General features: G+C 36.4%; 1 protein-coding gene across 1 annotated transcript in view; it reads left to right on the top strand.

Annotated features, from left to right (window-relative positions):
- Positions 1–13,087, top strand: part of LOC149807632 (thioredoxin-like) — a 39,521-nt gene extending 26,434 nt beyond the window's left edge. The window contains exon 4 of the mRNA XM_089969007.1: positions 12,511–13,087. Coding sequence (XP_089825133.1) covers positions 12,511–12,597 — 87 coding nt within the window. The 3' untranslated portion in view covers positions 12,598–13,087. The remainder of the gene's footprint in view (positions 1–12,510) is intronic.
- Positions 13,088–22,889: the final 9,802 nt, after the last annotated feature.

Below are 22,889 nucleotides of genomic sequence, written 5' to 3'. Positions count from 1 at the left end.
ATGACAATCTTCACAATGTGGGGTTTAACACACGTAGAACTAAAATTCTGCAAGGGCGAAGTTTAGAACTGATGGATCGTTTGCATTTGGACATGTGGTTACAAGAAAAGTATTTGCTGAACGGTGTGGATATCCGCCTGAGACTGAATCGTAGCAGTGCCGCTTTCCATTTGATGACCCATGCCAATGAATACAAAACTGTTATCCAAGAAGCCAAGCTCTACGTGCGTCGCGTAGAAGTGTTACCTAAAGTGGGAAACGATATCAGTCAAACGTTAAGCAGAACAACTGCCAAGTATCCCATACGACGCGTAGAAGTGAAAACGTTCACCATTCCTGCTGGACAGCGATCCATGATCGAAGATCATCTGTTCCAAGGACAGTTACCCAAGCGTTTGATTGTTGGTATCGTCAAGAATACAGCCTTCAACGGAGTCCACAACGAAAATCCTTTTGAGTTTAAGCATTACAATGTGTCCAAGATCGAAGTCAGTCGCGATGGCAAGACCTTGTGTACCCGACCTTTTGAGCCTAACTTTGCCCAGAAGAATTACTTGAGATCGTACTTGTCCCTGTACGAAGCCACCGGTCAGTTAGGAACCAACACCAGTCACGGCATTACGTACGACGATTATGACGGAGGCTATGCTTTGTGGGCTTTCGATTTCACTCCAGACCAAGGCAGCGACGAGGGACATTTCCACCCTATAAAATCTGGCCAGATTCGAGTGGAAATTCAGTTTGCGAGTGCACTGGAAGCAGGGAACACAGTGAACGTCATCCTGTATGCAGAATTTGATAATACGATAGAAATCAACAGTTTAAGAGAAGTCATCCTAGATTACTAGAAGCCATGGAAGACTGTTATCCCTCTTTACCTAGTGGAGAAACTCTGGAGATGGAATGTAAGGAGACCGTGGAAAAAGAAGAAGTGATCATGATGAAATCGAGATGGCCAGAACAAGAAGCCCATTTAGTCTCCTGTTTTGCCAAACACTTGGTCGACAAAATGACGGAATTGATCAAGAAAAATTGTTATGGATGTCAAAACGATCATCCCAGTCAAATTCAACACGATAAATGCCTAATGTTAAGTCAAGAAGAAAAATTGGACGAGTATCTGGACGAAGCTTGGAGTCTCATCTCGAACAAAGACGTGTTGCACCAGTGGTATAAAGACTTGCGTGAACATTCTTGTCCAGCATTAACCACTCAAGAGATCCATCGTATCGAAGCTCTCCTGAATCAGAGGGAGGAAACAGAACGAATAACCGTTTATTCGTCAGACATTTTCAAGCAAAAAGTCAGGATCGAATTGACAACTTATTATTACCTGTGAAGAAGAAAAAAGCACACACAAATCAATGGATACCTGGGAACTTTATTACCTTTTGAACCACAGTTCGTATACGGCTTCTTGGAATCCTGTCGTCTGTGCTAAAGATGAACTCCCTCATCGCAAACCTAAAGACCATCAAGCTTACGTGATCAACACGGACGACAGTCATCTCCCAGGAACCCACTGGGTAGCCATCTACTTTCCTCAAGAAGGATGTGTGGAATATTTCGATTCGTACGGATTGCCCCCTTTGGAAGACGATATCATTGACTTTATGAGAAGAAATGCTCAAACCACCCGATTCAATAATGTGAAATTACAAGGCACAGATTCCTTGGTGTGTGGACAATATTGTGTGTATTTTCTGCATCATCGCAGCCTGGGCTATTCCTTAGAACATTTAGTGACTCATTTCGATCCTCGTTCTTCTGCTAGAAACGATGTGAAAGTAGACCGATGGTTTTGTGACCATTATGCTTATCTTTTGTCTCAAGCTAGGAAACGTAGTGTCCATCAATGGCCTAATGATTTCCAACAGTGGAAATCACAATTTCATTCACAACGTTGTCAGCCTTGTTCAAAGTAGTTAGTATTTGAAGAAAAAATGTTTGTGATTTGAAGAAAATTGTTTGATGTTATAGTGTTGGATTATTGTTAAAAATGTTGTTGTTTAGTGTTAAGTGATTTTTAAATAAAAAATGTTGTGTTTTGAAAAAAAAATGCCTTTGTCTTTTGTTTAGCTATAAGAATGTTGGATTGATGCTCTTTCATTTCTTACTATCCCTCTCATGAACGTTGCGGCTCGAAAACCGTGTGGGGGATGTTTTCCTTCACGTCCGCGCTTTAACTTTAAGAACCGGTTTGTTCCCAGTCTAACCATCCATTGTCGACTCATCCTCCTACGAAGATGTGCTCCAAACTAGCTAAGCTCAACGAAGCCTACGTGAATTTGCATAGGGTCAGACACAGTCTGATACCGAAGCCAGAAGAAACAGAGAATGTGAGAATGTTAAAAATCACTGAAGACCTAATAGAAGAGCTCTTCAGAGAAGAAGTGAACAGGGAAAAAGAAGAATGGACAGAGAAGTACAGACTTCAGAGACAGCAGCAACAGCAGCAACAACAACAACAACAACAAGAGCAGCAGCAACCTGAAGCTGACAGAGGCTTTGTCGATTGCCGTATCGACACCAAAGAGTTCTTCTTCTCTTTCCGAAGAAGCAGACCTATCGCCAGAAAGTCTATCCTCAGAGGACATCGCATTCTTAGAAACTAAAAAAAGAATGCCATAGCAAAACAAAAAAACAGCCCTTTTCAGGGCTACCCAATACTCTAGAAAAGAAATAACGATCAATTTGCCAATGTGTGTAAGTAGAGTAGTGTGAAAATAAACACTAACTCTCTCTTAAAAAATGTGAGGGTATGTGTTTGTGTGTTTGTGTGTTTGTGTGTTAGTGTTAGTAAGAGCTAAAAGTAAGTTGGTGTGGATAGTAGATTAAAATGATATATTATCTTAGTGTTTGAGGTGTATATTTGGGATTAGATTGGATTGCTTTGAGTATGTGGATAGTCTATTGAAGTGATTTATAAAAAAATTTTACAATAGTGATGGGTAGAATAAAAAGTGAGTGAGTGTTTCTTTTAGGTCAGCGCGTTGTTGTTTTTTTTGGTTCATGATCTAGGTAAGATGAATTTTATGTTATTAGGGGATGTTTTCCTTCACGTCCGCGCTTTCAGTATAAATTGAAAGTCGTTCGGCAGTCCAGCTACCCTTGTTGATTGATCAACACCAAAAAATGAACACGAGACTTGAGAAACTGTTGGAGCTTCATGTGCATCTGGAATATGCCAGGCGCATATTAAATGAACTGGCCGCGGAAGCCATTGTCGAGGAGGGAAGGATAACAGAGGAGGAAAGAAGAAAGAAAGAAGAGGAGGAGGAAAAGGAGAGAAAAAATTTCAAAATCCCAGAGAGCGAAAATTGGGATTCTGAAGCGACATATCCTGCCTCTGCTCTCTCCCCCCAAAAGGTAAAAAGTAACTGGGGGATAAGATGCGTATGTGGCGCCAGGCCTGGAAGGTGCCACCATTAACCAGGTGCCCATGAAGTTCCAAACAAAACAGCCCTTTTCAGGGCTACCCAATACTCTAGAAAAGAAATAGCGATCAATTTGCCAATGTGTGTAGGTAGAGTAGTGTGTATATAAACACTAACTCTTTATTAATAGTGGAAGTGTATGTGTTTGTGTGTTGGTAAGAGCTCAGGTATGTTTGTGTGAATAGTAGATTATGGGTTTCTTAGCAAATGTGGAGAGTATAGTTAGGGTTATATTATATGAAATGAGAAAGTGGGGGATGTTTTCCTTCACGTCCGCGCGATGTTCGGTCATCATCTAGGTAAGATCCATTTTATGTTTTAGGGGGATGTTTTCCTTCACGTACGCGCTTTTCGTATAAGAACCCACAGTATTCGTCGTTCAAACCATTCTGCAAAGAATAAAAAGAAGATGGCGTCAAACCAAATGGACAAATTACAAACCTTGCAAGACGTTTTAGACAACTTAGGAATAATGGAACAGATGCTAATAAGACTCGTTGAAGACCATTATTCCTATAGTCCCCATCGTGTAAAGATGGAAATTAACAATTTAAGGAAAGCAAAGGACAAGATTAGTGGTGTCATGAAAGAGATCAAGGAGGAGAAGGAGGATGAAGAGGAAAAGATAAGAATAAGAACATGGAACGAAAAAATTGAAAAAGAAGAGGAAAATGAGAAGAGGAAGAAAGAAGAAGAGGAGGAAGAGAAGAAAGAAGAGAAGGAGAAAAAAAAGAAGAGAAAGAGTGTTGGAGATAAAATAAGAAGTTGGTGGAGGAAAAGAAGAAATTAGAAGAAGAAAACCCAAAGGCCCTTTTCAGGGCCAGCCATATTTCTCGAAAAGAGATAGTCTTTTGAATTGCCTACCCCTTTTTTAAAAATTTTTTTTAAAAAAATCCCATGTTAAATTCCCCTTGTCCCTAAACAAGCCCAAACTCTATTCCCATGTTAAATTCCCCTTGTCGGTATAGTGCCCCACGATTTTTCTCCATGTTAAATTCCCATTGTACGTAAAGTGCCCCACGATTTTTCTCCATGTTAAATTTCCATTGTACGTAAAGTGCCCCAAGGGTGTTTTTAATGCTAATTCCCATTGTACGTAAAGTGCCCCCCTTCACTACTTACTGGTATAATTGTGTACACTTCTGTAATTATAATGTTCACTTTCAGCTCTGAATATTTTGTTTCAAGGCTGCTACCGTCAATTGTCATGCGGATACAAGAAAGGTTGAATTCACACTGCCACGTTTGACACTTGCTGTTTTCTCTTTGAATTGGCATAAAATATGTATTTATTGTTCAGCTGTTAACTGTCCTTGCTTGACATGACAAAGATATTGAAGGACTTTTCGGCAATGGATTAAAAATACAAATCTTCCCTCATGTATCATTACCGCCATCCGTCTGTCAAAAATTTAGTTACCTTTCAATAAATGTTGAAAGACTTTTGGACTAAAATTTAACATTGTCCGTTAGATTACAACCGTCTTGATGGAGTTCAATATTCAAATTTGGGGTAAGTTATAGTCCCTGTTACACTGAGTCATGATCCCTTTGTGACTTGGGAATGTGCCGTTTCATCATGAATTTATATATATATATATATATATATATATATATATATATATATATATATATATATATATATATAATATGCTCAATAAATTTTTCTGCTATTTAACTTTTGAAGGACTGGATTGAAATCGAAACAGGTCTCGTGTTTTATGTTTCTAAGCCCAGGCTATCTTCGACTTACCTTGTCTTGATATGACTTAACTATGCTGCTTATGACGTCACAAGTTCTGCTTTTCACTGTGCACCCTTTGGATTAAAACTAAACTGGGATAGGGCTGTATATTTAAAAGAATATTACCACACTGATGTTTTATATCTGTTTCTGTATTAAAACAATCCGATTTATGGCCCTGCTGGACTAAGAAATCTATGGTTTCATCTGACTGACCCATAGTTTCTTCGATTGCGCTATATTGGCAGGGAATCCGTGTTATATGGCCACATTTCGAGTTTTAAAAACATAACATAAAACTATTCATGTCTTCTTTCTACAACATGTAACTTTGTGACCAATAGACATGCAGTTTTATTCATATGTAGCGTTTATGACGTAATGTACCAATGTGACGAGTAGTTCTATAAAAATCTGCTTACACTGCGAGTCAAAGCTACCGACAAAAGTAATCAATAAGCAGCTGAAGGTGGCGAATGTCATGGTCACTTTAAAGATTGTAGAAAATGGAACTGGTTGCATATCTCGCAAAACTAGTTTCTACCTGTTCACAGAAAATGGCCACATAGTCTCCAAACATCTTGAACACAACATTTCAAGTCAGACTTTAAAAAAATCTGTGTGTGTGTGTGTGTGTGTGTGTGTGTGTGTGTGTGTGTGTGTGTATGAAGGATATTTGGATTTTTAACGTAGCTTTCACAATTTTTCAGTCATATCGCTACGATGTTTGCAGCATGGCAGTTTATAGTGATGTCTAGCACTGGGGCATCATGCCGCAGACATGTAGCATCATGTCCCACCCAGTCATATTATCCTGACACCAGGCCGACTGATCCTAAGACTAACCTCTTAATGCTGAGCGCCTAGCGAGGCAGCTGTTAGTGACATTTTTTATAAGTGTTTGTTATGAAACAGGGTTTGAACCCTCGACTTCCCGCATCAGAGGCATACGCTCTATCCGCTAGACCACCGGAGCGGTGACTAAAAGTGTAAAAAAAAAATTAATATGGGCAAAAACTAACTATGCATATGGGTCCAACTAACGAAATATCAAAATACATAATTGCAGAATTTCACAGTTGTCAAGGATTCTGATCATCGTTTTCATAATTTAACAACTCATTCACGTGCTCCTGAATCCCACCTGGTTTCACTATGTTACAAGCAAAGAAGATTTATTAAAATTTGACTTCGTGGTCATATGCTCAAAGTTTGGCTTTCAATGATGATTTTTCTTTTAAAAATGTAATAATAATAATACTGGCGCACCATTTGCATTCCAAAACCCTGCGAACTCCATTCAACCCCCACCCCCGCTACTTCGTATACCGTCATGTTTATAGTAGAGCATTTTGCAATATATCGTGATATGTGTGTTTAACGGTTTTTGTTTGACTGAATGCATTATAAACTACTTTCCTATTATATTGATTGATAATAAACGGCGTGTTGGGTTTCTGACGATCATCGAAACTATTTTAGTAACCATTGTGTTGATCATAGGGTTGAGGGGGTTGAGGTCAATAACTCAAACAGCCCATTTCAATTATGAATGCTCTACTATTATCATTCGAGAAACTCTACTTTATTGAAAATCAATCTTGATTGTATGACTATGTAAACAAGAATAAATTATCTCTCTGTCTCTGTCTCTGTCTCTCTCTCTCTCTCTCTTTGTATATATATATATATATATATATATATATATATATATATATATATATATATATATATATATATATATATATATATATATATATATGTATATATATATATATACACACTGCATGGCAAGGAACTTTATACCAGGGTTGTATTGACACAATAAGCATTCTACCGATGCAAAAGTAAGTTACTAATAAAAGTTACTAATATAATAGATACATATATAGATACATATACATATATACATAAACATATTGTTTTAGTTATTGCTGTTGATTTTGATGATAATGAGCTAGAATTACCGCCGTTTCGTTCCATTCAAAAACTGTACTTTTTGAGTGATAGCAATTGGTCATGATTGTTGTTGTTGTTGTTGTAGGGTTTAACGCCATTTTTCAGCACACGATAGGCTATACATGGCGGCCAGTATTAATGGTGGAGGAAGAACCCGGGAAAACCCCGGAAAGAACCACTGACCCACGAGAAGCTACTGGCCAGCTTTCTCACATACCCACATTAGCCGAATCCGAGACTCGAACCCACGCAGACAGAGGTGAGATGGCAATGATCCGTAACGGAGAGCGCTTTAGACCACTCGGCCACTCGGGGCCCCAATTGGTCATGAAAGAAAACCCCAAAACAAGTGCACCGTGAACGGCATATGATGTGCCTACTAGGTGGTTATTAGTCCTGGTTCACTCTAGAGAGTTTTGCCAGTGAGTCTCATTTACCTGAACTTATGGTCAAAGTATGTGGTCTGGAACTAGACTTAATGTCCAGAAAATATTAGTTACTTATTAGACTTACTATGAGCCTGACACTGACTACAGGATCTATATGCTTTTTTATAACTCTAAGTGCAATCAATTTCCACAAATCGGTTATGGCTCTAACTCTGGTAAAGAATATTATTCTGCAAAACCCAGTTCTATTTTGTCATAGTACTGTTTACTAAGGGGTTTTATTAAATTCAAAAGCAATAGGTCTCTTCCATGCCTTAAGTACAATCCCTCCGCAAACCTTGGTCAAGGTACGTGATCTGTAACTAATGTCATTGTGCAGAACCCACGTGTTCTCTTCATGACGGTGAACTTGTCCTAAAACCTTATTGACCTAAAGTCAATAAGATTTTTTTAAAAAAAAAAAAAACTCTGAATGTAAACCATCCATAATCTTTTGGCGAAGCTACGTTGTCAAGACATAGTTTAACCAACACTTGTTTTGTAGAGCTAATGTTACTTTGCGGAATCATTTTTTATCCTTCACAATCCAATTAATCCTTCATCTTGGACATAATGACCCCCAAATCTATAAAGTTAAACTTACATACATAGTGTGGCTTCACTAGTTACTGAGAGACTGAGGACGTAAAAAATCAATTGAATATCCCTATTTGGGAATAATTATTGAAATGAAAGTCTAATTAATGTATGAAAGATATATTACAAGTATATTTTATCATAATATAAAGAACATCACATAATCATCAACAATAATAATAATAAAGAACAGTAAATAATCATATTTGACCAGACAGAAGGCTTAAGAATCATTATTTAATATGTCTGACTGATGCCGTCTGTATTCATTTATTTGTATTGCCATAACAATGGACATACTATGAACTTTGCAATATTGTGTAAATTATGCTAATATTCATGGTTTATTTAGTTTTTAATTTTTAAAGTATGCAAGTCATGTATCACATTATCTGTATAGCCCAGAGGAACAAAAAGGTAACGGTGTTCGTTTCCTTCTTTGCTGGATATGTTTGTGACAATTAACCATCTGCCTCGGTTAACTTTCACCAGCCATAACCTGATACCGCAGAATGCCGATTATCTGGATTGTTATCTTGTACCGATTTCCATGTCTCTTGAAAGTGTAAATCTCTAATTCCAAATTGATTGTCCGCACAACAGTAGTGATGAGGGTGATGGGCATTCCAGACTATTTAAAAGAATAAATAAAACGAAAATATCGTATCTCTATAACATATTATTTCTGAACCACTCATTTTATTTAAAATAAATACGACCTGAACATCTTATACTATTGTGACATGTTACAACTGCACCAGTAATATTTTCTATATTTAAAAAATCCACCCCATTTCCTAGACCAGTATCTAATCTCTTATATAGTGAAGAGAAGTTGAATCAAACTAATGTTTGGACTGTATACGAAGATCATTCAGACTCCAACACAATATATTATTTATTGACTTACATTTGCTACTATGTGTTATAGCAGAAATAGAGACGTACATTCCAGAAATGTATTATTTATAGCTTATGGACTAACATAGATATTTATTTCATCTACTGTGCGTGGTAAACTTTCATGCAAATATAAACGAAACCACTCTTTATTCACAAAAATATAAATACTTTACTTCATTATATTTAAATCGTCTTACTAACAATAAATGTAGGCTTGAAGTGCAGGTATTACATCAAAGACCGACAAGAAAGCAATCATGGAACTTTGAAATTATACCTCGCTCATCGATTTGCATGAGTACTGATAACACAGACTAAAATGTCAAACCTATTAGAAACTTAATCAATATCCCGGAAGCTTTCGTTGTTGTCATAGATCACTCCAACACAAAACTGATACATTATGCATTCTATAAAACATTTATTGTTGTGTTTTTAATAGAACCAGAAAACAAATTAAATATGAAATATTGTTAACTATTAACGTAAATCTTCAGGCTTGAACACAACAAAATTAAGCTATGTATTTATTATCTGTTATATAACATCCTTACCGCATTATATTTAATTGGCCCAACTAACAATAAATATCGGTTTTCTGGTGCGGATATCCTACATAACGGTAAACTAGTAATGGAGTGTCATGATACTAGAAACATAGTTTCTCTTTTATGTACCAGTTCTGCAAATTTCCTAACTGAAGGCATCGCTTTGTATCTTAATATAAAAGAGCACGCATGGTATTTGAAATTCCAGTTTTATAGCTTTGTCGGTATGAGCCTTGTATTTCAGATCGAGAAATTCACAATTTGCATCTTGGTTCCTCCGTACTATTTTTCCATACAAGTTGAGAACCATCTTAGTATCTAAAACTGGTCACTAAAAAGAGATCAAAAATAAAGTTCGTGGTCCAAACAATAGTTCTGACTGGGTCTAAACAAGATTGATTAATTTATTGGATTTAAGTGGCGTGCGCACAAATGTGCATGTGCCACTGGTTAATTCATGCATAGGAGGATGCTAATTGTTTCTTGGGGGAAGGAATTAGAGCCACATCCCCCAGGCGTTAATGTGCTCAAACAGCACTGTTAATTTAGCCTCGGGTCGTGGGACAATTAGTCCCTAATGACCTAAATGGAGGGTTTCCAGGAGTGGGAATGGATCCAGCACACACTCATGTTCTCAAGAAATTTGTCAGTCGGTTCAACTGATCCAGGTGTCTACCAAAGCAGTATGTGACGCCCATTGCGATTGGTCGCTACTATGACGTCACATCGGGACACCTGGGTTTGACGGGTGGAAATGGTTTCACATCTCCGTCATGGTACAGGAGGTCCGGGAGAGGAAAGGTACCTGGTAGCAAACGCAAACGCACAGAGCCCTCAAATGCCAGCCCGTACATAACCAAATCTAGTCCAGCTATTTTAATGGACAATTAAAGCACCAATCATGTGTAAGCCACATGTGCAATTAATCAAATCAAATAAGTCAAAAATGATTACTTAATGAAGTTAGAATTTTGTGTATAAATTGTACATAATTTCTCTAAAATATACCAATCAGTTAAGTCAAAATGACTCAAAAATTTGTATCACGCATAAGCGATAAGTAAAGTAAGAATTTTTTATGGTGGTATCGAAATGATCAAATTAGAACTATAAATAGAGATGTAATCAAAAGCAGTTCAAGGCCAAAATGGTAACTGCATACCATTCAGGCAATATCGATAGTATACATGGCCTTTTCACACCTGAGTGTATCGCTGAAATCTTCTTGGGTCGTCAGCTGCACGTCAGGGTCACAATTCTGAGTCAGCTCTACTCCAATGGTCTTCGCGGTGGCCTGACCCCGGCTAGCCGTAGAGTGATGCCTTCCCGTCTGGACCATAGGAGTTCTTGCAGACCCTTTTTTGTGACTATCTTGGCCGATTTCTTTGTTCAGTTGATTCTACCCACAGCTGTCCTGGTCTGGCCTCCATTGACTTCTCGCTGGTGGTGTTCCAACCCGATAGAAATGGTAGTAAGTGTTGGCCTCGTAATGAAGTTCTTTTGCTTCATTATGTTGAGATAGGTTAGTAAGCGTTCAGCAGCCTGCTATGCTACCCACTGCATACATCTGTCCTTGTAGGGCTGGTGCCAATCCCTCTAGTTAGCTTCATTGTTCATTGGCAGCATGTGGGAGAACGTTGCTCTTGCTGTGAGCTTCCACCCTTTGTTCTGTTAGCCCCTAGAGAACAGCGCCGATGTTACCTGGCCGACGTCTTTGTCCTCAATGGAATGGAATGAATGTTAATGATCAGGACATGTCATAGCTGAATGACAAATAATCATAGAACTAACTTGCTAGAAACGTAGCAATTGATCTATTGAACGTGAGATATATATAAAAATCATTGCATCACTTATGCAGAAAACATGACAAAATCTAGTGTACGTAAATAAACCATTTAAAAAAGCATGTAAGATCTAACACAAAATTAATCTTATAGCTAAAATACTTAAAGCGTGATACAGTCTGCACAAAAAGCAAAAATATAAAAACCCGGAGCGTAGAAATATTATTCTAAGTGGATCGTAAGTGGTGGAGTTATAATATAGTCTACTGCCAGCCACAGAAGATTTAGATACTGAAGATGGGATTTCACAAAACACCCAAGACAATATAACATTTTTTTGCAATTGTAAAATGTAGCAGTGAAATATACATCGAAGAGTTTGCTTTTTAAATAAATCAATTACGAAGACTTTGATATTTGGTCTATTGATGACAAAGAAAATGAGAATAAAATGACTGGCTCATTTAATATGTATACAGACAAGAAAAGGATTGAGATGTATACGTGTAGAAAATGCCAACATAATAATAAAATTTTGAGACGTATACATATACAAAATTTCAACATAACAGTCAAAATGTTCAAACAAAAAAAAGCATTTAAACAAGTGCAGAATATAAAGTGGCATCAATTGGGATACTCTATGAACCATACTTGAAAAATATCATCATCTTCAAAATTACTAGAGATATTAGAAGTCTTTTGATCAAAACTCCATGTCATGATTAACATCCATTTCGAGAGAGTAGTGACAACAGCCGGCATGGCACCTAAATTGGATGTAAAACTGTCACCATTTAATTAAGGACCAACTAGGTCTCATACCATGTCGATTGGTTTAAACTCCACGCTGCTATAGCCACGCCTTAGTGAGTAGTGATAACAATATTTTCAAGACAGTCATAACTGTGGCCATATTGAGAGTTAGTAATTTTCATAAGAAATCTCCAGATGAAAGCTCTACCACTGTGGCCATATTGAGAGTTAGTAATTTTCAAAAGAAATGTCCAGATGAAAACTCTACCACTGTAGCCATATTGAGAGTTAGTAATTTTCATAAGAAATCTCCAGATGAAAACTCTATATCAGAGTGACTTTCTTTTTCAGAGGAGAAGCCTGAATAAGATTTTCAAGATGGCCACATATTGGATGTCAGATCATCACCATTTTCATTTAAGGTCAACAAAATATTAAATGTGACGTGCGCAGGCCTTAAAATATGTAACAGAAAGAAAGTGAAACGAACAACCTTAGTAAAATTAACATGCAATTTATTTCTCTACAATATAAAGTGAACAATAAAGGCAGTTTTTGTACATTAAATTCCAAAAGAATCCTACTGTTCTATCAACAGTCCAAAAATTAAAAATGTTCCGAATGAATTCCAAATGTATTGAATCTCCTGATTTAAAATATTTATGCAATCCACGGTGTCTTTGAATGAGTTCACAATATTCCAAAGCATTATGTTATACCAAAAGTCAATGAGCATTTTAGTAATTCTAATAAATAATTAAAATAAATAACTTCTCATGAATCCTATCTGATTTCCAAAACACAGCTGTTAACTCTGCTCAGAATATATTTCCGCATACTGACCTAAACAGAAATGAAATTATTTGCTTATCAAATCCATATTTACACACATTTTCACCTGACCTACATCGTAATAGATTGTGAAGATTTCAACAGAAAACATATTATAAATGTAAACAAGACTGGCATTGAACTAAAATACTATGTAAACATTCTGCTTACAACTTACAATCACGAACAAAAGTTAAACACATACACTATATATATCACTATATATATATATATATATATATATATATATATATATATATATATATATATATATATATATATATATATATATATATATACATACATATATACATATATATACACCTCAACATATTGCAAAACCCAATATCAAAGACAAGCATTCATTCTCAATTTTGGAATTTATATGGTACATATTTAAAGTTTATTAGAAACAAAATATCATACCGTGCCATTTTGTCTTCTTTAATAAATACTCCACTAACCCCTACATTACTTGCATAAAGAAACATTTTAAATAATTTCCTGAAATTTGATGATGAAAGAAATGATGCACTTTTAAGTATGGATTTTAATTTTTCCAAAGATTGCAAAGATTCCTGACATTTGTCAGACCAATGAAACATTGATTTTTTTCTCAACAAATTTGTCAGACGTTCGTTAATTATGGAATAATCAGAGAAAATGTTCCGATAATATCCAACCGTACTCAAATATCATATGAGTTGTTTTTCCTAATAGGCATTGGGAATTCAGAAATAGTCTTGACCTTGACCTTTACAGGCTTGACTTGACCTTCTCTGACAATGTCTTAAAAACGTGACATACAAATGGCAAAACTCACTCTTACCTAAATTAACCACCAGATTTGCATCACTGCGTTGATCCATGGATTATATAATGGTTTTAAAGTGATCTTTCCATGTATCGATGTAAATAATGATGTCATTGATATGCACGTCACAAATGTCAAAACCAGATATAACATGTTAATTAAACGTTGGAATGTCGGCGGAGAATTCGTCATTCCAAAGATAATCACCTTATATTAATAATATCCAACTGGAATTTGTCAGAATTATTGTAAACGGTCAAATTTGGTGACACATTTAGAAATTCCCAATTTTGTCCATGCAATCCTCTATTCTTGGCATTTGAAATGAATCCGTTTGTTGGGACTCTTGACTCTTCTATAGTTGGTACACATGCGAAGTGTATTATCTGGTTTAGACACAAGAATACACGATGAATCCCATTTGCTTTTCTCAAGTAAATATTGAATTTCTTTCTTCAAATATTCTTGTTTGAATGGAATCGTCCCATAAGGATGCTGTTTCACAGGTGTAGAATCTACAGTCGCAAGGTCATAATAAATTGTACTTGTTGTATTGGAAGTGCTCATATTAATATAATAGCTATTTGAGATCGTTTCCTTTCTTTTGTTGTAGATGTGCAAATTTCTAGACCACATTGTTTAATATTTCTGCATTCCGAATTTTGGTTAAACAAAATTCACTACAGTCAGATTACATCTCATCGTTTACATCATCACTGTGTGTGAAAGGTACAATTAAATTTATTGAAAAACACATTTCGGGTCCAGCTTGTTTAATATTTTTTAATTCCGAATTTTGGTTAAACAAAGTTACTACAGTCAGGCTGCGTGTTTGAATAACTAACATTGCTATCTCTATTTTTTAAAAAATCCTTAAAATATTTCTGTGACAAAGTTGTTTCTGTTTCCGTCTCCCGTGAGTTTTAATGATATACATTAAGTCGTTTACTTTCTTTTCAGTTGTATAAAAACCGTACAATTTAGCAAGAAGTGGATTTTGAACCATGGGCTAGAGAGCCAAAACTTTACCCCCAAAACTTACAATTAAAACCAAATATATAGACAAGAAGATTTATCTTGAATCTTCATTTGAAAACGGTTTCTCTTTTAATAACATCAATGGTCCATGAATAGTATGTCCGAAAACCAGTTCAAAAGGACAAACGCCCATGGATTCTTGAACTGTTTTCCTAACAGCAAACAAAAGCTAACAAATATCAAAATTCCAAACGTCTTCTTTATCAAAGTAATATCTCCAATATCTCCAAATCAAGTTTTTCAAAGTTTTATGAAATCTTTCCGATTCCTATTGACCGTCAAAGTGACAGGCAGAATATTTAAACTCTTGGATGAATAATTCATGCATAACCTGTCGGAAAATTCTAGTCATAAAATTTCGCCCGTGATCAGCTTGGACAGATTCAGAAAGGCCATCAAGTCCTAAACAAACAAGTTTCCAAAGATTTTATATTGGTTTCTTTGGTCTTAGGTAACGGATTGACACATTCATCAAATGCATGAATAGATTTCAGATTAACATTAGATATCTTCTGATTATGTTTCCCTACCATTTGAGAAGTATGCCAAAATTTACAGTATTTATTTTAATTCTCATTAAATACAAATTATTCAAGATCTTGTGATAAGTCTTACTGATTCCTAAAGGACCAGTCAAGGGAATTTCATGGATTAGACTAAGATATGTCCTATCGATATGACATCAAAACGACAACTCGACAGCTCACTGACCAGCGGATACCTCGGGTGGTCTCCTATTCTCATAACCACTTCATTTTTAACAAATACCAAACAGGTACTTCTGTGGCTTTAATTTCGAAAATAGCCATCTGAAACAAACACGAAATCAAAGGATCTTGTTATTTTTCGTCAATGAGTGATTATTGTTTGTGACCCTGATTAGTATAAAGAGAATGAGTAGTAAAAGGAGATTCACTGTGATCCATACCTCTTAATTTATCCATGCCTGGTGTAAAAATGACCTCGTCAAAAGCTTGAATAATAAAAGTGTCAGTTAAAGGAATAATTTCCTAATCAATACCATTCTCAAGGACTCGTTTTGCCATAACTCTTATAACTGCACAAACGGGGCATAAATGCGGGATCTTTTTCAATAGGACTGACTTTCTGATCCAAACATGGCTTGTTATTTATAAATGGATGGATCACAACTCCGGCTAGATCACTGCCTAGTAATAAATAAATACCCTCGATACGTAAAGACGTCACTTCTCCAACAGTCACAGGTAACACTGGACAACAAATTTTTACAAAAGTCATGTTACTGAAATAAAATTAGTCAATTCTTATCAATTTTTATGTGCTGAACACGAATATGACAGTCAAATTGCAAAATTGGCTCTAGTTTTTTTGTAATCTGCAAGAAATTAATGTTTACATAACTAAATGCATTCCAGTAGTAAAAGGTCAACTGTAATAGCCTACCTATAAAAAATCAAGTCATTGACTACATCTTAGATTTCTTCGCCTGTCTCTTGTACAGCTGTTCGGGAGCATCTCTGAGGAGTGTCCAGCAGTAGTCAGCCAGCATTGTAGTGGACCATTTTCCCTGGTATCTTTGTTCCATTGTTGCGATATCTTGATGAAAACGTTCGCCGTGTTCATCACTAACAATACCACAGTTGCTAGGAAAGAAATCCAAATGGGAATGAAGGAAGTGAATCTTTAGAGACATATTGCAGCCAAGTTTCTTATACTTCATCAACATGTCTTCTACTAGTTCCTTATAGTTTTCTGCCCTAACATTTCCGAGGAAGTTTGTAGAAACTAGGCGAAAAGCATTCCATGCTTGTTTCGCGTCACCTTCCAGCAAGTTGTTGAACCGGTCATCTTTGAAAAGCTCTCGAATCTGAGGACCCACAAAAACTCCCTCTTTAATCTTTGCTTCGCTGAGTCGAGGGAATTTTTCATGCAGGTATCGGAATGCTGGCAAAGTCCGGTCAATGGCTTTCACGAAGTTCTTCATCAAACCTAGTTTGATGTGAAGGGGTGGTAGCAAGATTTTCTGAGCCTCAACCAGAGCTGGGTGTTGGATATTCTTCTCTCCAATGGCTACATTCTGCCTGTGAGTCCATTCCTTCCTCATGTAGTGCATTTCCCTTGCTCGGCTATCCCACTCGCATAAGAAACACATGTATTTTGTATATCCTTGCTGCAGTCCCATTAAAAGGGCAACTACCTTCAAATCACCACAGAGGTGCCAGCTGTACTTGTTATACTCAATGGAATTCAGTAGCTGCCTTAAGTTATCGTATGTCTCTTTCATGTGGACAGCATACGCTACTGGAATAGATGGAAGAATGTTTCCATTGTGCAAAAGCACAGCCTTGAGACTCAGTTTCGAAGAGTCCACAAATAGTCTCCATTCTTGTGGGTCATGAGTGATTTTTAAAGCATTCATGAGGCCCTCAATATCGGAACAGAATATCAGATTACTTTCCTTTCTGAAGAAAGGCTCCAATTGCTGGTGGCGCTTTCGATATGCAGTAATTGTGACATCTTCTTCTAGAAGATTCCATTGTTGGAGTCTTGATCCTAGCAATTCTGCCTTGTTCTTTGATAAGTCCAAATCATGAATCAGGTCATTTAGTTCTTCCTGTGTTATTCTGTGTGGGGTTGATGATGCACCACAGTGAAAATCTGGATCACTGCATGCTGATGGACCAGGAGAAGAACAGGTCGACTCACCTTTGTCTTCGTCAGATGAATCAAGAGAATATTCTGCTGGAGGTTCTGGAATAGGAAGTCCCTCACCATGTGGAACTGGTCTCAATGCAGACGGAATGTTTGGGTAGACTATTCTCGACTTCTTTCGCTTCGTTATTCCGCCGGAAAGAGGAGGAACCAAGCAGAAGTAACAGTCATTTAGGTGGTTGCTTGGCTCTCTCCACACCATTGGGACTGCAAACGGCATTGATGACCTTTTGCAATTCAACCACTGTGAAAGCTGTGTTGTACATGTAGCACAGCATATATGCGGAGCCCAAGGCTTGTCTTGGTCACCAACCTTGCATCCGAAGTAAAGATGATATGCCTTCTTCACTTGAGAATTGATACTTTTCTTCTGGTTGGCAAATGTCACTTCCCCACAAATATAGCAAAAATTGTCCGCGGTATTAACACACTTTCGAGGCATTACTGTTCTTTATTGTACGTAAATGGATAAAATAATAAGTTTTATGTAACAGTAGCTTGAACTGTCTCGCACAACGTCTAAAATATTTTAAATGCTGAACCTATCTGATTGGGCTTTATATAGTACACTGCTTACGTCAGCTTCAGCAGCCGCCTGGCATTAGTATAATAGGCCTACACATGTCTAGTACACTGCTGACGTCAACTTACTTCAGCAGCCGCATGGCATTAGTATTGCATTGCATCAGAAAATGATGCAATCAACTGTGGATGATGTGAGCATGATGGTATTATGCAATGTTACATCATTATTCCGGATGTTGCTGCAGTCCTACTGGAGAAATTTACACAGTGAAACAGAAAATGAGGTATATGAATATCTTCAAAACGAGAGCCAATACAAATTTTTCACGGTTATATTCGTGTTCGGCACACCAAAATACTACAGATTAGGGCCTTTTCAAGTCAGTAATGATTTCACTGTTGACCAGTGTAATGGGACTAAGTCTGTTGACACATTTGCACAGTGGAAAGGAATATTAACAGAGATGCACTCTACTCCCAGAATAAGGAAACTTTCGCTAGAAGAAATCTTCTCAGAAAAAGGCAAAGCATCTGCTAATAAAAGACTCTGATAAGATCATGTGTTCCTTATAATTTTAATAGGAATAGGGTTCGCGTAATCACCAATAAGTATTATATAACCTATCACTATGAATGGTTCATAATTCTACATGATAAAATCCAACAGTGGTTCGTTTGACCCAACAAATGTATTGCTTTCAATATATGACCGTGACCTTGACTCCTTTGAAATAAGAGCATATAGAATAGCTCTGTCTTGATTATGTTGCTTAATTTTCATCCTGTAGCGATCAGAAATAACGTGCTCTTTCTTCTTGCAATAGGTGCACATAGGAAGAAATAAGGATTTCTGATTAGTTGGATCAGAACCTTGAGTCCTAAAATTCGTGTCAGATTTGGAAGTACTCGTATGAGACTGAGATGGGTTTTTTAACGAAAAGCTTCTGAGAAGAAGGCTTACTGACAAATGAAACTTTGTGAGTCAAAGAATAATCGTCAGCTGTACGAGTTGCATTTGCTAACGTCCCCATTGCTCACCAAGGAAGTTTTTAACGTCACTATGAACGCAGTTCTTCAACTCTTCGATTAATATGAGTTGCCTTCAGATAATTACAGTCTTGACCAGCCTTCTCACCACCTATCAAATAAGTGTTCTCTTTCTCATGCACATTTGACATGGGTCTCTTCAGTTTCGTGTTTTGCAGTTCCTAAACGTTTATCGACATGCCTCAAGTACCAAATAATAACCCTTCAATATACATTCCTTAATGACATCATAATCGTTATACCGACAGTGAAATGCAGACTTCACGAGCTCTGTCAGTAAGTACACTTTGAAATAACCGAGTCCAATGCTCTCTCTTTGGCATTTTAATATTTTAGCATTTTTTTTCAAAAGAACAAAATATTTTTTTATTTCTTTTTCTTTAAAAGTGGGTAATAAGTTATTATTTCTAGCAAATTCAAAATTTTAACTTGTGTGTAAATGGGGAAGTTATTTCCTCTTGCCAGTTCTACTTGTTTCAATCTAAATTTAAATTTCCTTTGCCATTTTAATCTTTTTCTTTACATTTTTATTCCATCACTTCTTGTTGTCATTTGCACTTGTATCTCTCTCTCTCTCTCTCTCTCTCTCTCTCTCTCTCTCTCTCTCTCTCTCCAGCCGCATTTCTCTTTCTTCTTTCTGCATTTACATTTGTCTCTCTTCTATCTCTTTCTGAAGCTGAAGCTATTCTTATCTCTATTTCTACCTGGTGTTTTAATTTCAATTGTATTTGTTCTATGTCAGAGCCATATAGCGACTTGCTAATAAAACCCAAAGCACTATTATCCAAAATTATATTCTACCAATTACTGTAGCAGAATATGTTTTATTTACTGCTTCGTTAAAGAAGCCTTCACCTAAGAAAGATCATATTTTCTAGCAAGCTGGAGCACTTCGTCCTTTTTAAGGACTCGAACACTTCTCGTGTAGGATTTAAAAGACAAATTGATGACCTTGTAAATGCGTGTTGGTTTCACTATAGATTTCTCAAATATGTGAAATTATACCTAAGAGTTAGAAAGTCAGAAGCAAAGTGAATTTCAATTTTAAAGACAAATTTGATTTTTCTGAGATATATTAGAGAAATTCATATTCCGGACGATCCCCACCCCAACCCCCCTTCCTGTTACGACTCTATGGTCTTAAAATAATTAAAAAGAAAAGAGCTAAACCAAACCAACATGTCTTGAAAATTTCAGCAAATAATTTATTTCCGTAGAATAAGACTGAACATTTAACCAAATGAAGCTTACAGTATTGTGAATTGAATCTGAAATAGTCGTAAACGTCATATCACAAGTCCAGCTGTATGAGATTCCAATTCAATTCCAGTCATATTCCAAAACAAATCATATATTGAATGTATTGATATGCCTGTAGTCTCGAATGTGCTTAAGTGCAATTGGCCTGGAATGTGGTGACGTGTTTGTCGTCTTTGGATGTATCACAATAATATAATCCAAAATGTCATTGTCTGAATTCCCTATAATTCCAAAGTAATGTTTTAGTCCTAGACTATTATTGAATACTTTGTAGTTCAACTGAACAATAAGTGAATAAATAAATCCACCCAAATTAAAAACTGAACACAACAATTAGACTGATTCTCCTTCCAATGTTTAGGCCAAAATGAATAATTTTTCAAGTAAACAACATTATCTAAAAAGCCAAGATACACTAATAAAGAAACGACGAAAGTCAGTTTTGTCTCTAAAACATTCAACGTTGTCAACACGTTTAGGAATTTCCAAGTGAATAACAAATATCATACAATCAGATACAAATAAACATGCTTACTTCCATTGATAATGACCTGAATATACAAATAAACATGCTTACTTCCATTGATAATGACCTGAATATTTAATATATACTCAATGAGAAATACTACCTATGTATTATATTGTTTGAAAAACATATAATTATTGAAAAAAGCCAACAAGCGATACAAATTAAATACACAAAACTAAAGGTTCATGTTAATTCTCTGAATAGTTTAAGAGTAGCGATAACAAGCTTGTTCTACCTGACGGACGGGCGACGGACCATCCCATGTGTTCTGATCGATTATCAGTAGACCTAATAAAGTGGTAATGTTACAGATGTCAAAACAAATAACATAGGCAGAAGAGGGTTGTGCTGAGGTTTTAGAATTAGTTACATGTGTATGGTGTATTAACTACTTTGTATTTGTTAAAGGATAGCATCGTTCAAAATTGACCAAGTTCAAAGCATTTCAATGCTAGTTTGAAACAAACCCTTTAAATTTATAACATAAATGTATTCACACCATTGTGATCTTGTATTCAAAACAATGGTGATCAGTGGTTTTAAGACTAACGTCAACTTTACAACTATATCTTTAAGACATCAAGTAAAAAGTTGATAGTGAATGTTTTGGTGAAATTTAGAAATTAAATAAAATAGATTGTTTATTCTTGTGCCATTTTATTAAATATATTTACATATTGCTAAACGCCATAATGTGATATATTTGATACTAGCAGTTACAATTAATTACAATGTATAGTTTCTGTTCACCTTTGCTACCATTGGTCGTGCATCCACTTTGTTTTACATCTAGGGAGAAAAAAGAGGATCGCCGACCCTTTCCTAGTGAAATAACTGCATGCTGTGCTCGTTTGAAGTCGTGTGTTCAAAATGCATCGTGTAATGACGAAAGTGGGAACTTAAACCTTAAATCTTTCGTGACGTTTTAATACTCGTTCAGTGTTCTCTGCTGCTTCTGTTACTTTCATATTTATAACTTGTTAGGTTTCCATAACTGCTGCTGCTTCTGTTACTTTCATATTTATAACTTGTTAGGTTTCCATAACTTTAGGCGATTTTCCACCAGAATGTTCACCCTGTTCCTCGCGATAGTTCTTATGACCCAAGGAATGTAAAGATTTGACAATAAGTCTGAGAATGAGACTGTTTCAAACAAACATGGCATTATTTTAAACGAATACCAATTATTCGATATCCGAATTTTATGCTGAACCTACACTTCTTCACTGGTCGTAAAAATCTTATAGCAAAGAAACTGCCAGGCTTTTATCTAAAGAGGGGGACTCTCTCCTAGTCATCGAAAAAAGTGGGAAGTAGGGGAAAAAGGGAGGAGGAAACGGCCATAGTTCAATATTTACAAACCACTTAAATATCCGTCACTCTTTATTGAGTGCTATCATTTTCGAGTTTAAAATCACTCGAAGCGTTTCCATTAACTCCTTCCCAACTCCACTAATCTGATATACTTCAAAACTAGAAAAATCGTTGTCATAATCGCTATTATCAGCCAGTACTTGACCAACGAAATCGTCTTCTGAATACGAACCGTTTTGGGAGTCAGCTATTTTTTCTTTTCAAGGTAGCCCGTAATTTAAACAAACATTTATAAAACTTATATGATGAATGCATGGTTCAAACTACGACAGAAAGTTGTTCCAAAGCCCAATAAACTAATCAAATTTACTTTAACAACCATTCACGTTAAGCCGAAGAACACGGATGTGTTGACAGTTGCCCATCTGAAAATAGACTTAAGTAGCGACGAGGGCCACGTGACCTCTACTTGCGGCCGGACTATCGTTGCGACAAGTACTTTAAGGATTAACTGTTGAATAAAACTTGTATTATGCGCCGAGTACATTTTTATATGCGCGAGTTCTTGCACATCACTGCTCTCGAAGTGCGCGAATTTGAACAAAATTTGCACTAGAGCGTGCTGGCAGCTCTCTATTGTTGTTCAACGGAAGATCATTCGATATGAAACAGATCCCT

Source organism: Sinohyriopsis cumingii, chromosome 1 (assembly GCF_028554795.1).
Source record: "Sinohyriopsis cumingii isolate HCF-2022 chromosome 1, ASM2855479v2, whole genome shotgun sequence".
In the NCBI taxonomy this organism is placed as follows: domain Eukaryota; kingdom Metazoa; phylum Mollusca; class Bivalvia; order Unionida; family Unionidae; genus Sinohyriopsis; species Sinohyriopsis cumingii.
This window is presented reverse-complemented; position numbering and strand designations above follow the sequence as displayed.